Raw genomic sequence first — 15645 nt, 5'->3', positions numbered from 1 at the left:
CTACTGTTTCATGAGAAACTATTTGTTCTGTAAGCCTTCACCTGAAGTACAATAAAAAAAAAAAAACTAAACCAAGTACTTTTGAACACAGTATTTTGACTATATACGCTATACTCTCAGGCTACAGACCAAATAACTATAAGCAAATACTGAACTCTAGTTAGTAAGTTTGTTTTTTGCAGTGATATTAGCATGGTATTAGTGTGTTAGCAACTCAAACTGTTTTCTGGGTATTCTAGAATTAAGTAAATAAATATATTGTGAAGAATGGAAACATGGTTTCTCATCCTCAGAGAAGGGAGGCTAGAATAAACCCTATGGTGTTGTACTGGAATTGGAGTTATGAACTCATGGGTTTTTGTTGTTGTGTTGTTTTTATTGTGCTTTAGGTGAAAGTTTACAGTGCAAGTTAATTTCTCATGCAAACATTTATACAGATATTGTTATGTGACATTAGTTGCAGTCCCTGAAATGTGACAGCACACTCCCCCTTTTCACCCAGGGTTTCTTGTGTCCATTCAACCAGTTCCTGTCCCTCATGCCTTCTTATCCTGCCTCCAGACAGGAGCCACCCATTTGGTCTCGTGTATCCACTTGAACTAAGCACTGTCTTCATGAGTATTATTTTATGTTTTATAGTCCAGTTTAATCCTCGTCTGAAGAGTGGGCTTGGGGAATGGTTTTAGTTCTGGGTTAACAGAGAGTCCGGTGGCCATGGCTTCGGGGGTTCCTCCAGTCTCGGTAAGACCATTAAGTCTGGTCTTTTTACGTGAATTTGAGTTCTGCTCTACACTTTTTTCCTGCACCATTAGGGAGTTTCTGTTGTGTTCTTTGTCAGGGCGGTCACTGATGGTAGCTGAGCACCATCTAGTTCTTGTGGTCTCGGGCTGACTGATGGAGCCTCTGTTTATGTGGCCCCTTTTGTCTCTTGGGCTAATATTTTCCTTGTGTCTTTGGTGTTCTTCATTCTTCTTTGCTCCAGGTGGTTTGGGACCAATTGATGCATCTTGGATGGCCGCTCGAAAGCTTTTTTTAAGACCCCAGATGCCACTCACCAAAGTGGGATGCAGAACATTTTCTTAATAAACTTTGCTATGCCAATTGACTTAGATGTCCCCCAAAACCATGGTTCCCAGCCCCCAGCCCCAGCTACTCTGTCCCTCAAAGTGTTTGGTTGTGTTCAGGAAACTTCTTAGCTTTTGCTTTAGTCCAGTGGTGCTGACTTCCCTTGTATTGTGTGCTGTCTCTCCCTTCACCTAAGATGATTTTTGTCTTTTATCTAGTTAGTGAATTCCCCTCTCCCTCCCTCCCCACCCTCATAACCATCAAAGAATGTTTTCTTCTGTGTTTAAACGTTTTCTTGAGTTCCTATAATAGTGGTCTCATACAATATTTGTCCTTTTACAACTGACTCATTTCATTCAGCATAATGCCCTCCAGATTCATCCACGTTGTTAGACATTTTGCAGATTCATCATTGTTCTTTAGTGTTGAGTGGTATTCCGTTGTGTGTACCATAATTTGTTTTCCATTCATCTATTGATGGACACCTAGGCTGTTTCTGTCTTTTTGCTATTGTGAGCAGTGCTTCAATGAACATGGGTGTGCATATATCTATTCGTGTGATGGCTTTTATTTCTCTAGAATATATTCCAAGGAGTGGGATTGCTGGATCTTATGGAACTTCTATTTCTAGCTTTTTAAGGAAGTGCCAAATTGATTTCCAAAGTGGTTGTACCATTTTACATTCCCAGCAGCAGTGCATAAGTGTTCCAGTCTGTCCCCAACCTCTCCAACATTTATTATTTTGTGTTTTTTTGGATTAGTGCCAGCCTTGCTGAGGTGAGATGGTATCTCATTGTAGTTTTGATTTGCATTTCTCTAATGGCTAATGATTGTGAGCATTTCCTCATGTATCTGTTAGCCGCCTAAATGTCTTCTTTGGTGAAGTGTCTGTTCATATAATTTGCCCATTTTTTAATTGGGTTGTCTTTTTGTTGTTGAGGTGTTGCAGTATCTTGTAGAGATTAGACCCTGATCAGATATGTTGTAGCCAAAATTTTTTTCCCAGTCTGTAGGTTGCCTTTTGACTCTTTTGGTGAAATCTTTTGATGAACATAAGTGTTTGATTTTTAGGAGCTCCCGGTTATCTAGTTTCTCTTCTGGTGTGTATGCATTGTTAGTTATGTTTTATATTCTATTTATGCCATGTATTAGGCTCCTAGTGTTGTCCCTATTTTTTATTCCATGATCTTTATTGTTTTCAATTTTATATTTAGGTCTTTGATCCATTTTGAGTTAGTTTTTGTACATGGTGTTAGGTATGGGTCTTGTTTCATTTTTTTGCAGATGGATATCCAGTTATGCTATCACCATTTGTTATACTGTCTTTTCCCCATTTAATGGACTTTGGGCGTTTGTCAAATAGCAACTGCTCATAGGTGGATGAATTTACCTCTGGATTCTCAGTTCTGTTCCATTGGTCTACGTATCTGTTGTTGTACCAGTAGCAGGCTGTTTTGACTACGATGGCGGTATAATAAGTTCTAAAATCAGGTAGTGTGAGGCCTCCCACTTTGTTCTTCTTCTTCAGTAATGCTTTACTTATCCAGGGCCTCTTCCTATTCCATATGAAGTTGGTGATTTGTTTCTCCATCTCATTTAAAAGTGCTGTTGGAATTTGGATCAGGATTTCATTGTATCTATAGATTGCTTCCAGTAGAATTGACATTTTCACAATGTTGAGTCTACCTATCCATGAGCAAGGTATGTTTTTCCACTTAAGCAGGTCTCTTGGTTTCTTGCAGTAGTGTCTTGTAGTTTTCTCTGTATAGATCTTTTACGTCTCTGGTTAGATTTATTCCTAAGTATTTCATCTTCTTGGGGGCTATAGTAAATGGTATTGATTTGGTGATTTCCTCTTCGGAGTTCTCTTTGTTGGTGTAGAGGAATCCAACTGATTTTTGTATGCTTATCTTGTATCCAGATACTTTGATGAAATCTTCTATTAGCTCTAGTAGTATTGTTTTGGATTCTTTGGGGCTTTTTTGTATAAGAGCATATCATCTGCCAATAGGGATACTTTCACTGCTTCCTTACCAATTTGAATGCCCTTTATTTCTTTTTATTGCCTTATTGCTCTGAGTGGGTCCTCCAGCACAATGTTAAATAAGAGTGGTGATAAAGGGCATCCTGAACTCATGGTTTTTAATGATCAAAAGAAAGAGAAGTACATAGGGTTTTGTGTATGTATGTGGTGTGTGTGTGTGTGTGTGTATGTGAGGAGTCCTGGTGGCACAGTGGTTAAGTGCTCAGCTGCTACCTGAAGGATCAGCAATTTGAACCCACCGGCTGCTCCACAGTAGAAAGATGTGGCAATCTGCTTCTGTATAGATTACAGCCTTGGAAACCCTCTGGGGCAGTTCTACTCTGTCCTACAGGTTTGATATGAGTCCAAATCAACTCGATGACAGCTGGTTTGATTTTTGTTTGGGGGGTGTGTGTGTGTTCCCTAGATCTGTCTGCTGAGTTGGCCAATAAGCAGTGACATCCTAATAGCAATGAACACATCTAGTGCCCAGACATTGGTTTTTAAAAACCCACTCTTCATCTGTAGACATGGTTAATTTCCAAAGACCAGGTCATTATGTGAAAACTGGTGTTATGGAAAAATGGAGGATGACCACATCATATCACAAAATGGAGGATGGCTACATCATTACATACCTGCCAAATTACATCATTGCATAACTGCCAAACCACTGAGAATCATGGCCCAGCTAAGTTGGCACATAACCTTAACCATCACAGCTAGCCTTACTCTCTCCTCACACCTCAGCGTTTGTTACTGCCAGATGTACATCATTCATGCACAAAGTAGTCAGATAGTAATTTTTTTACTATTGTCATAAAAGCAAATGTCAGATAACAAGATAGTCAATAAGTGAGGAGTAAATTCCCAATTGAAAAAGGAACTGGGTGTCTTTGGAGAAGTGATTGAATCGAGGGCTGCAACAGGGAAAGTACAAGATGAGCCCAGAGCATGTTGCTGAAGCAGAAAATAAGAATGTGCCTGATGAATAATGGAAACATGTAGAAAAGACAAAAACCAGTTTGAAGGGTCTTCTTATGACAATATAACCATTAACACCAATAATGATAGTAACAGTATCCTAACCACTTGAAGAAAATGAGAATATATGAGTGGGAATAAACGAATGATAAAAGAAAGTTTTCCGTTGCAGTAGAATGCCAACTAATAAATATAGGAGAATGTAATTAGAAAAATTACCATCTGTTAGTCATCATAGAAATAGACAAGTATCATCAATGCATGCTAACGCTAGTGTGCGGAAAGTATGATGAGAAATAAAATATTTACATAGTCTCCAAACATCTCTCTGTAAGATCTTTATTGATTTCAAAGGGGAACATAGTTTACAGTGATGAAGCCTGGCAGACACCACCTTAACCAATGTGCTAACATTACCAGTAATGGGACAAACCGACATTATGTGCCTCCTGATATGATGCACTGAGAAATACATCACTTCTGTCATATTCCTGCCAAAACTGTATATCCTGAATCTAAGCACAAGGAAATAGAAAACACACACATACACATAAATGAGAAACATTCTACAAAATAACTGGCTAATACTCTTCAAAAATATTAAAATCACAAAAAGAAAGACTGAGCAATTATTACAGGTTAAAGAAAACCAAAGAAATATGACAAGATGCAATATGTGATCCTGGATTGGATAGTGGACCAGAAAAAAAAATTTTTTTTTTCCTATAAAAGATATTATTGGGACAAATGGCAATATTTGTGTAAGGTCAATAATTAGAAAATAGTATTAATGTCAATGTTAATTTCTTAATTTAGATTGTTGTTCTGTGGTTTATGTAAGAAAATGTCCTTGTCGTTGGTGAATGAACCCTGAATTACTTAGAGATAAAAATACCTCATATGTGCAACTTTCTCCCAAATGGTTCAGAGTAAAATAATAATATGTATGTAGAAAGAATGTAAAGCAAAGTTAGTAAATTATTGAAATTTGGAGAATTTTGATGACAGATATATGGAATTCTTTGTACTATTCTAGCCCTGGTGGTGCAAATGGTTAAGTGCTCGGCTGCTAACTGAAAGTTGGCCGTTTGAACCCACCTAGCACTCCACAAAAGAAAGACCTGGAGACCTGGCGTTCTGCTTCCCTAAAGATTACAGCCAAGAAAACCCTATGGGACTTTTTTTTTACTCTGTCACATGGGGTCATTATGAGTCAAAAATGACTTGATGGCACCTATCTATAAGCAACTTACCTGTGAATCAAATTATTTAAAAAGTTTTAAAAATCATATTTTAAATATATTGGTGGAACTTGACATTTATAGGCCTCCCATTATGTTTCTCTCTATCACATGTGTGATTATTTATCAGACACTAGCAGGTCCGCTTGAAAGGAGATAGAGTTTTACATAGTTTCTTCTTGTCAATTTTTAATGTAAAGGGAGAAACCAAATATTCTGAAAGATTATGTAAGAACCTATTAAAAGGATGTAGATGAACAAATAACTGAATATAACCATATACGGTGTGTGCTATTCTGTGGAATTAAACTTCCTACTACTAGCCTACCAGCCATAAAGCTTATCTCTGAGCCACTTTCCCTGGCATTTGTGTTTTCAGTTTGTGCAGTTTCATTGATTGTGTTCAGTTTTCCTTGGGACATATTGCAGGTACTTGCAAGAAGTCTTGGTGAGACGTGTAAGAGAAGGGTATGGAGTGCAACCAGTGGGGTCATGGACCAAGACCAATAACAGACAAATCCTAACTGCCCTTCATAGGGATTCAACATATGGCTATATATACGGTCACGTGCCACATAGCTTCTGTTTGGGCAATGTCCGACCACATATACGTCTGTGGTCCCATAAGGTCATATAAGACTTCAGAAATCCCGACTGGAGAATGAGACATAGCAGACGTAACTGACGTAGTGAACGCTACAACTTCCCACATGCAACAGCTTCCCACATGCAACATGCGTTTCTCATGTCTCTTATATACAAATTGATTGCACTGCCAGGTGTATAATGGTATAGTACATATATAACCTGTAATACATATGTCCTGATAATCATAATAAATGCCTATGTTACTGGCTTGTGTATGTACTGTACTATACTTTCTATCGTTATTTTAATGTGAACTTTACCTACTTACAAATTAAGAGTTTACTGTATAACAGTGTATGCTTCAACTGGTAGGCAGCAGGAGTATATAATACAGTGTTTGCACAATATCCAAATCACATAATGCCGTATTTTACAGACTGTGTCTTGGACGTTAAGCAATACATGACTATATATATTTGTTGTTGTTATGTGCCGTCGAGTCGATTCCAACTCATAGTGACCCTATAGGACAGAGTAGAACTACCCCATAGGGTTTCCTAGGCTGTAATGCTTTACAAGGAGCCCTGGTGGTGCATTGGTTAAGAGCTCAGGCTGCTACCCAAAAGATTGGCAGTTCAAATCCACCTTGGAAACCCTATGGGGCACTGTTCTGTCCTACAGGGTCACTATGAGTCAGAATCGACTCAAGGGCAACAGGTTTTAGTCTTTACGGGAGCAGATCACCAAGTCTTTTCTCCTGCAGAGTGTCTGGCAGATCCAAACTGCCAACCTTTTGGTTCGCAGCAGAGCACTTAATCATTGAGCCACCAGAGCCACACACACACACACACACACACACACACACACACACACACGCGTATGTATGTATGTATGGGTATATATATATGTGAAATGATTGTCTTGGTTTGAAAGATCTTTGTGGGGAAGGAGAGGTTGGAATCAAGTTTAAAAGAGATTAGAAAAAGTTTCATTTTTGGAATAAGGGAATGACTGGTACAGAGAATTTGTTACTAAGATTAACGAAGTCATTTTGTAGATGTGATAAACAGTTTTGCCTTTGCTTAAAAACACTTCTAAATTGACATAAAATTTGCATTTTAGAAAATTAACAGACATTGCTTCTTTACCATGTGTTTATTAGTGATAGATAAGTTTACTGCAAAGCTGAACAAAGTATGAGTGTGCTTTTCTTTAGTCATAAGGGACAATTCTTCAAAAGTCAGAGTTAAGTGTTTTTGTTTTATTATTTCCTGAGAGTTCCTTCTTGAATCCATTAACTGCTCCTTGACATCAAGGATGGTATCTTTATCGGTTTATGTATCCACAGGTTGGGCTCAGAGAAGGCACTCACGTTTGTTTGTTTAGTTATATTGACTGAATTCTGCTTAGGAAAAATATAGTTTTATTTGTCTGTTTGTTTATAACATTTAGGAAGCCATTCAGGCAGCATTCGAATCTGCCCGATTATATGCAGCTACCTTTGAAAAGTTCCAGATATTCTTCAGGGAAAATGAAAGTCTTGATTTACAAGCTCTTAAACTTGAGGAACCTGGTAAGTTTTCCATTTGTCCTTACTAATTCATCTTGATAGGGATATCAAGGTTTTAGTCTTCTAGGGTTCTGTTTGGTGGTGTGTTGTGATAGGAAATGGTAGCCTGTGAGAGTTGGCTTGAGAGAAGGCAAGATTTTATTCATTTCTAGGTTATTTTGTATAGAATTACTTTTTTCTTTAGCTTTACTTATTTATTTCAGGATATTACGGGGAGCAATCTGTTCCTCATGGCTTATCTTGTGGTATAAAGTTATACCTGTGCTACAGCTATATGGCCTGTATGTGGGAAGAAGTTAAAAGGAATGTGTATCTTTACAAATTCCATTAAATAAAATTTAGTTAAGTGTGTTTCTGTCTCAGGAATTCAAGTTACTTTCTTCCTGAGGTCAGATTGAGACCTGCTGGGTGAGCATCAACAACTCTTAATCATATTAGACTCAGAGGGAAAAGATTTTATTACACTTATGATCTTCAACAAAAGAAACTAATTTGCAATACCCAACTGAAATTTCAGGCCAGGAAGATCTCAGATAATTAGCAAAAGTTAAGTATATATCATTTGTTATGACTATTTTAAAATGTGGAGCATGTCATTCGTAGTTTTTTATTTCATGAACTGGCTTTATTGTTTTATTTTCTTGTACACAAAAATTACTTTGGTTCTTTGCCTCATGAACCAGTACAAATGTTTTCTATAAGCTTTTATGTTTCTCTTGCAACCCTTTATTCTTACGTTGCTGAAGTATTCTAAAGTAAGTTAGACATTCCATCCATAACTTAAATATTTCAATATACATGTCTAAAAAACGTTCTTACAGAACTAAAATAATATTATCATACCTTAAAAAACAGCCATTCCTTAGTATCAACACAAAGTCCATCCTTAAAATCCCTCAACTGAAGCAGTTTACAGCTAGTTTGTCCCAAATAGGACCCAGCCCAAGAGCAAGCATTGTATCTGGTTGTTAGGTCCTGTAATTTTTATAAAAATATTGCTTGAGGTAAAATCCACATAACATAAAATTAATCATTTTAGATTTAATTCAGTGGCATTTAGTATATTCACAGTGGTGTGCAACCACCATCTCTATCCAATTTCAAAACATTTCCATCACTCCAAAGTAAAATCCCTTACCCAGTAAGCAGTTTTTATCCATTTCTCCCCCCTCCAACCCCTGGCCACCACCAATCTGTGTTCTGTCTCTATGGATTGATTTATTTATTCTGGATATTTTATGTAAATGGAATCATACAATATATGACGTTTTGTGTCTAGCTTCTTTCACTTATCATAGTATTTTAGAGATTCATCCACATTGTAGCATATATCACTACTTCATTCCATTTTGTGGCTGAATAATAATCCATTGTGCGTATATGTCATAGTTTGTTTATCTATTTATCCTCTGATGAACATCTGGGTTGTTTTTACCTGTTGGCTATTGTGAATAGTGATGCTATGCAGGGTCACATGGCAATTCTCTGTTTAACTTTTTGAGGAAGTGCCAAATTGTTTTCCATAGCTGCTGAACCATTTTGCATTCCTACCAGCAATGTACAAGTGTTTCCATTTCTCCACATCCTTACCAACACTTGTTATTTTTGGTTTTTATGAATATAGTCATCCTAGTGAGTGTGAATGGTACCTCATTGTGTTAGGTATTTCCCTAACAACTAGTAATGTTGAGTATCTTTTCATGTGCTTGTTGGCCATTTGTGTATCTTCTTTGGAGAAATGTCTATTCAAGATCTTTGCCCATTTCTTAAATTAAGTTGTTTGTCTTTTTGTTGTTGACTTATAAGAGTTCTTTATATATTCTGGATACTAGACTCTTATCAGATATGTGATTTGCAATTTTTTTTTTTCATTTTCTTGGTAATGTCCTTTGATACACAAAAGTTTTTTTTTTTTTAATTTTGATGAAGTCTAATTTATCTATATTTTCTTTTGTTACTCATACTTTTGGTATCATATCTAAGAATCTATTGCCAAATCCAAGTCACGAAGATTTACCTTTATTTTTTTCTAAGAGTTTTATGGCTTTAGCTTATATATTTAGGTTGTTGATCTATTTTGAGTTAATATTTTTATATGATGTAAATTCCCTTAAGTTTTTAAAATGTAAAAAAGACCCCTTTTTTTCAAGACACTGACATTCTAGAGAGACAAAAATTTAGGAAGAAAAAAAATAGGCAAGTCTATTTCCACTGGGCTTTGACAACACTGTCATACTGAAACAAAGTGTGTGCTGAACTGAAGTAAACTGACAGGGATCTGATGCCTCGTGTGCTATGACATGGCACCACAAGGGCAGTAAGGTATAGAACCTGGCATTTCATCCCATGAAGTGGGCCTAATGTAAATAACCAGTTCTAATTTCTTAAATCTTCTCATATCCTTGAGCCCAAGGCCTCCTGGCCTCCTGCTCTCCTTCTCCTACCACATTCACAACACCACATAACTCTTGATCCTTTACCAAGTTCCCATCTGAGTGAGGTCACCAGACTCCCAGCTTACCCTTAATCTAGTCTTACCTTGTCAGTCCTGCCTCTGAAACCAATCCTGGAACCAGAGCCTTGCAGGTATTAACTGTTTGTTGGCTGGGCCCTTGGAGTAGTTGGTCTGGATGCCTGAACTCTGTGCTCCTCCTCTTTGCAACTCCCTGGTACTTCCTAAACCTCTAAATCCAATTGTTTGCCAGAGACTGATACAAGGTAGCTTCACCCCTTGGATACCACATCTTGCCTGTTATCTAATACTCTCAAACTACTATGACACAGCCTAGCATTTAGTGCAGATACTTAATCAGCATCTTTTTAGCTGAAGTTTTAGCCAGATTGTCCCCTGATCACCCCCAGAGGACGATTAGGGCCAGATTCTGTGTTCCTGACATAATCAGCCACATCTCACCCCTGAATTCCTGTAAATGTCAACGTTTACTAATAATTTCTACACTTACAGTGTTTACTAATAATTTCAGGCATCTTATCTAATCCTTACACTTTTATGAGGTGTGTCTTAACATTCCCATTTTACAAATAAGGAAACAGAGAGATACAGAGATAAGGCAACTTCAACATTATGCAGCAAGTAAGTGATTTAGAAAAGGATTTCTCTGACTTGAAAGCCTGTGTGCTTATTAAACATTATGCATACTACTTCTCCTCCCTCAAAAAGAGGGAGTAATCCTTACTCTTTTATTTTTCTTTGCCTGTGTAATCATGGCCGTGTCATTGAACTGCTACTGATGTCAATTTTTTTATGTATAAAATGAGAGTATTGGACCAAATTAGTGTTCCCCAAACTGGTGTTCTTTGGACCACTGTTCTGAAGGATAATTACGTACCATGAAAAAAGACTCTGCTCAAGTAAGTTTGGAAAATACTAGGCCAAGCAATGTTATACATGTTTCTTTACCAGAGAACTTCTCAGATCATTTGATATCCTTATTTTACCAGTTCTCAAAAACACGTACGACATCAAAACTTCTGAAGCAGGTAGGACAGGTAATTGTTGTCCCCATTTTGTATTACAAGGAAGTTGAGTCTCAGAAGGATTACATGACTTACCAAAGGCCACATACAGGGTAAAGGAAAGACTTAAGTCCAGGTGTTGTAACACTCTGTCTGGTTTGTTCTCTATACTATGTCAAACTGCCCCTTATATTCAGGAGAGTAGATGGTGAGAATAAAGGCAGGAATCAATACCCTTTTCTCCTTGGGGTGGGGGAGAGAGGTATGGGAGAGGAAAGGAAAGAAATCAATCTAACCCAGGTAGAGGAAATCATAGGAAATAAAGTTAGCTAAATCATCAGAGGTGCAGAGGGTACAGGTTTTTGAAAGATAATCAGAGGAATTTAGAATTATATTTCTTTTAGAAAGAGCTGTTTTTGACCAATAGGATGACAAAAGTGTATTCAAGGATAATCAAGCTTCCCCTGGTACCAGGTAGATTGGATAAGGGAGTAAATGGAGGCAGGAAGGTTATCAAAATGCAATTGCAACATTCGCCAGTTTCAAATTGACAAAGGCCCTTGACCATGATGTTGGGAGCAGGAATGGCAGAGAAGTGCTGGGAAGAGGAATGGAGATCTGTTTAGCTATGCTTGACCCTCTTGTGTTTTGAGATGTTTTGGTTGTTAATATCCTCAAAATGCTTTCCTTAGAAGTATCATGTGGGAGACCCCTTAGATTAAGCCTAGATTCAGACAAACCTAACTCTGGAATCTAGTCCATTCCAGACTAGATTCTCTAATGCAATTACAAGTTTTTTTCATCTGTTCTCTTTCAATAGGAGATATTACAATAATATTCATTTATTATAAGAATAAAATATTATAAAGCATTCAGAATTAACATTTTAAAGTTATACAAGGTACTCTATCCATGGAACATTATAAATACATGTGTAAATTTATTAATGCAGTGATTTTTAATATATTTTGTAATTGGTCCTTTCAAATCTAATATAGTGCATTTTATGCTTTATATAAATTATGCAGATGTTAAATTCTTTAGTGAACAACTGGAAAAGTATCACAGACAGCACAAGGATGCAGTAGCTCTAAAACCTACCAGAAATGTAGGATTGCTGCTCATTGACACTAAGCTGCTAAAAGAAAAATTAATTCCATCACCTTTGCGATGTTTAGAGGTAGGTATGAACTAGAAAAAAATTTTATTATGGTCTCTACAATTATTTTATGATTTTTTACTGCAAAAAAAAACTATATTTTCTAGTGTTGAAAATATTTAAAATTAACATAAGACTACTGAACCTCTTTAATTTTTAGGAAAAGTCCCATATTCTTCTTTCTGCCTCAAGCATAGTCAGCTTTCAGATGAAGGAAGACAGGGGACTGCAGGCCTCAGATTAGTCTCTTGCTTCCACTCCTTTATCCTTTGTTGGAATATTTCAAGGCTTTCTGCAAAAGAGACCCCACTGTAACAGCTCAGTGTCCTAATGGGATTTGGGCCTCGGGAATGCTGGTTGATTCTAGATGCTGAGATCAAGTTAGGGGATCGTTACCTGATCTGGTACTGCCTGTGAAGGTTTGATTATGTTTTGGTGAGTTTTAAAGCTAGAGAAATTTGCACTGGTTCTACAGTAATTTTTAGGTCTTTATTTGGAGCCAGATTATACATGTCTCTTAGATACTTCCAGAGAGACGGCGGCATAGAGCAGGGATCCACAGGTCCATTCCAGACTGCCACCTGTTTTGTGTATACGGTTTTACTATATATTGTTTATGCCTACTTTCTCACCCCTGACTTACAAAGTATTCAAGTTACAACTAATTGCACTTATGACAGTCTTTTTTTTCGCCATATCTTATCATTAGTAATATGTACTACATACACTGTTGCAGCAATTAATTTGCTGATGTTATCATTCTCAGATGTTCATTGCAGATGTCCAAAGATCGGGTTTATAAAGACACTGATAAATAAAAAGCAATAATAATGAGAAAAAAAAAAAAAAGAGGTGTTCAACTTATGTCAGAACCGACTTACTACAGAGTTGTTGGAATGGAACCCCATCATAAGTTGAGGTCTACCTGTAGTTGAGACAGAGACTGTATGGCCTGCAAAGCTAAAATATTTACTATCAGACTCTTCACAGAAAATGTTCGCTGACTCTAGTATAGAGACAGAAGACAAAGCACTGTATTAAATACTGCAGAGCTGAGTGCTAGTCTCTGCGCTGTCACCGATTAGTTGTATGGCATTAGGCTTTCTTTTCAAGCTTTGTTTAGTCACTTGTCTAAAAAAGGGAAAAAATATGGTTGGAGTAAATTCAATTCAATTTTTATAAACATTTTTTAGCTCTACTATATACTTCCCCCACGTGTTATGCAGATGACACAACCTTGCTTCTCTATGGATTTCACCTCTATATAAAGAAAACAAAAATCCTCACAACTGGACCAATAAGCAACATCATGATAAATGGAGAAAAGATTGAAATTTTCAAGGATTTCATTTTACTTGAATCCACAATCAACGCCCATGGAAGCAGCAGTCAAGCAATCAAACAACACATTGCACTGGGTGAATCTCCTGCAAAAGACCTCTTTAAAGTGTTAAAAAACAAAGATGTCACTTTAAGGACTAAGGTGCCCCTGCCCCAAGCCATGGTATTTTCAATTGCATCATATGCATGCGAAAGCTGGGCAATGAATAAGGAAGGCCAAAGAAGAATTGATGCCTTTGAATTATGGGTGTTGACAAAGAATATTGAATATACCGTGGACTGCCAGAAGAACAAACGAATTTGTCTGGAAAGAAGTACAGCCAGAATGCTCCTTAGAAGCAAGAATGGTGAGACTTGGTCTCATATACTTTGGGCATGTTATCAAGAGGGATCAGTCCCTGGAGAAGAACATCATGCTTGGTAGAGCAGAGGGTCAGCAAAAAAGAGGAGGACCCTCAATGAGATGGATTAACACAGTGGCTACAACACTGGGCTCAAGCATAACGATGATCATGAGGATGGTGCAGGACCGGGCAGTGTTTTGTTCTGTTGTACGTAGGGTTGCTATGAGTCAGAAGCAACTTGACGGCACCTAACAACAATAACAACTATATACCTGGTATAACCAAAGTAGTATTTTTCAAACTCTTGGAATTGCAACCTCAACAAGAAATATATTTTACATCACATCCCCATATACACTGTATTAGTCTGGTTCAGATCAGGAGACAGAACACAGATTAACTTAAAGAAAGAAAGTTTAACGTAAAGAATTATTAACTATAATAGCAGATTGGAGTAATTAGAGATTGGCTAGTAAGAAGTAAAGAGAACTCTAAAGAATATAGGAGTACCAGATATGATGAACATCTGCTACCCCTAAGACAGAGATAGAACACTCTAGGGAGAATCCCTGCGGCCATCATCACTACCGTGGCTGAGATCTAGACCTTGTTGGAGAGGGAACAGCAGTGGCTCACTGAATGGCAGAGAAGCAGCTGAGATGCCATACCAGCAAAACTTGTTTGGAAATACGCCCTCTAGTGAAAGTTGGACAATGAAAAAGGAAGACAGAAGAATTGATGAGTTCAAACTGTGGTGTTGGTAAATATGGAATATACTATGGACTGTCAAAAGAATGAACAAATCAGTCTTAGAGGAAATACAACCAGAATGTTCCTTAGAAGTAAGGATGGCGAGACTTCAACTCGCTTACTTTGGACACGTTCTCAGGAAAGAGCAATCGCTATAAAAGAACCTCCTTACTGGCACTAATCAAAAAAACAGAAATAACAAATGTTGGAGAGGCTGCAGGGAGATTGGAACTCTTATGCCCTGCTGGTGGGAATGCAAAATGGTACAACCATTTTGGAAAACAATATGGTGCTTCCTTAAAAAGCTAAAAATGGAGATACCATAGGATGCAGCAATCCCACTCCTGGGAATATATAAAGAAGAGCCGTCACACAAATAGACATATGCGCACCCATGTTAACTACAGCATTATTCACAATAGCAAAAAGATGGAAACAAGCTAAGTGCCCATTAACAGATGAATGGATAAACAAACTATGGTACATACATGCAATGGAATACTACCCAATGATAAAGAACAATGATGAATCTGGGAAATATCTGACAACATGGATGAATCTGGAAGGGCATTATGCTAAGTGAAATAAGTCAATCACAAAAGGACAAATACTATATGAGACCACTATTATAAAAACTCAAGAAAGGATTTATACACAGAATGAAGCAATCTTTGATGGTTATGAGGGAGAGGAGAGTGTGGAGGGAAAAACACTAACTAGACAATAGATAAGTAGTAATTTTGATGAAGGGTAAGACAGTACACAATACTCAGGAAGTCAACATAACTTCACCAAGGCAAAGTCATAGAAGCTTCATAGATAGATCCAAGCCCCCTGAGGGACCGAATTACTGGGCTGAGGCCTGGGGACAATGGTCTCAGGGGACATCTAGTTCAATTGGCATAGCATAGTTTATAAAGAAAATGTTCTACATCCAATTGTGGTGAGTAGCATCTGGGGTCTTCAAAGCCTGCAAGCACCATCTGAGATACATCTACTGGTCCAATTCCAGCTGGAGCATAGGAAAATGAAGAAAACCAAAGACACAAAGGAAAGATTAGTCCAAAGGACTAAAGGACCACAAATACCACAACCTCTGCCAG

The 15645-nt window shown here is 37.5% G+C and overlaps 1 protein-coding gene across 1 annotated transcript in view; it reads left to right on the top strand.

Annotated features, from left to right (window-relative positions):
- Positions 1-15645, top strand: part of DNAH6 (dynein axonemal heavy chain 6) — a 349864-nt gene that overhangs the window by 81295 nt on the left and 252924 nt on the right. Inside the window, exons 12-13 of the mRNA XM_004388248.1 lie at positions 7354-7474; positions 11977-12128. Coding sequence (XP_004388305.1) covers positions 7354-7474; positions 11977-12128 — 273 coding nt within the window. The remainder of the gene's footprint in view (positions 1-7353; positions 7475-11976; positions 12129-15645) is intronic.

Source organism: Trichechus manatus, unplaced genomic scaffold (genome assembly GCF_000243295.1).
Source record: "Trichechus manatus latirostris isolate Lorelei unplaced genomic scaffold, TriManLat1.0 scaffold00208, whole genome shotgun sequence".
NCBI lineage: Eukaryota > Metazoa > Chordata > Mammalia > Sirenia > Trichechidae > Trichechus > Trichechus manatus.
The sequence above is the reverse complement of the archived record's forward strand: the minus strand, read 5'-3'. Positions and strand labels throughout refer to the sequence as shown.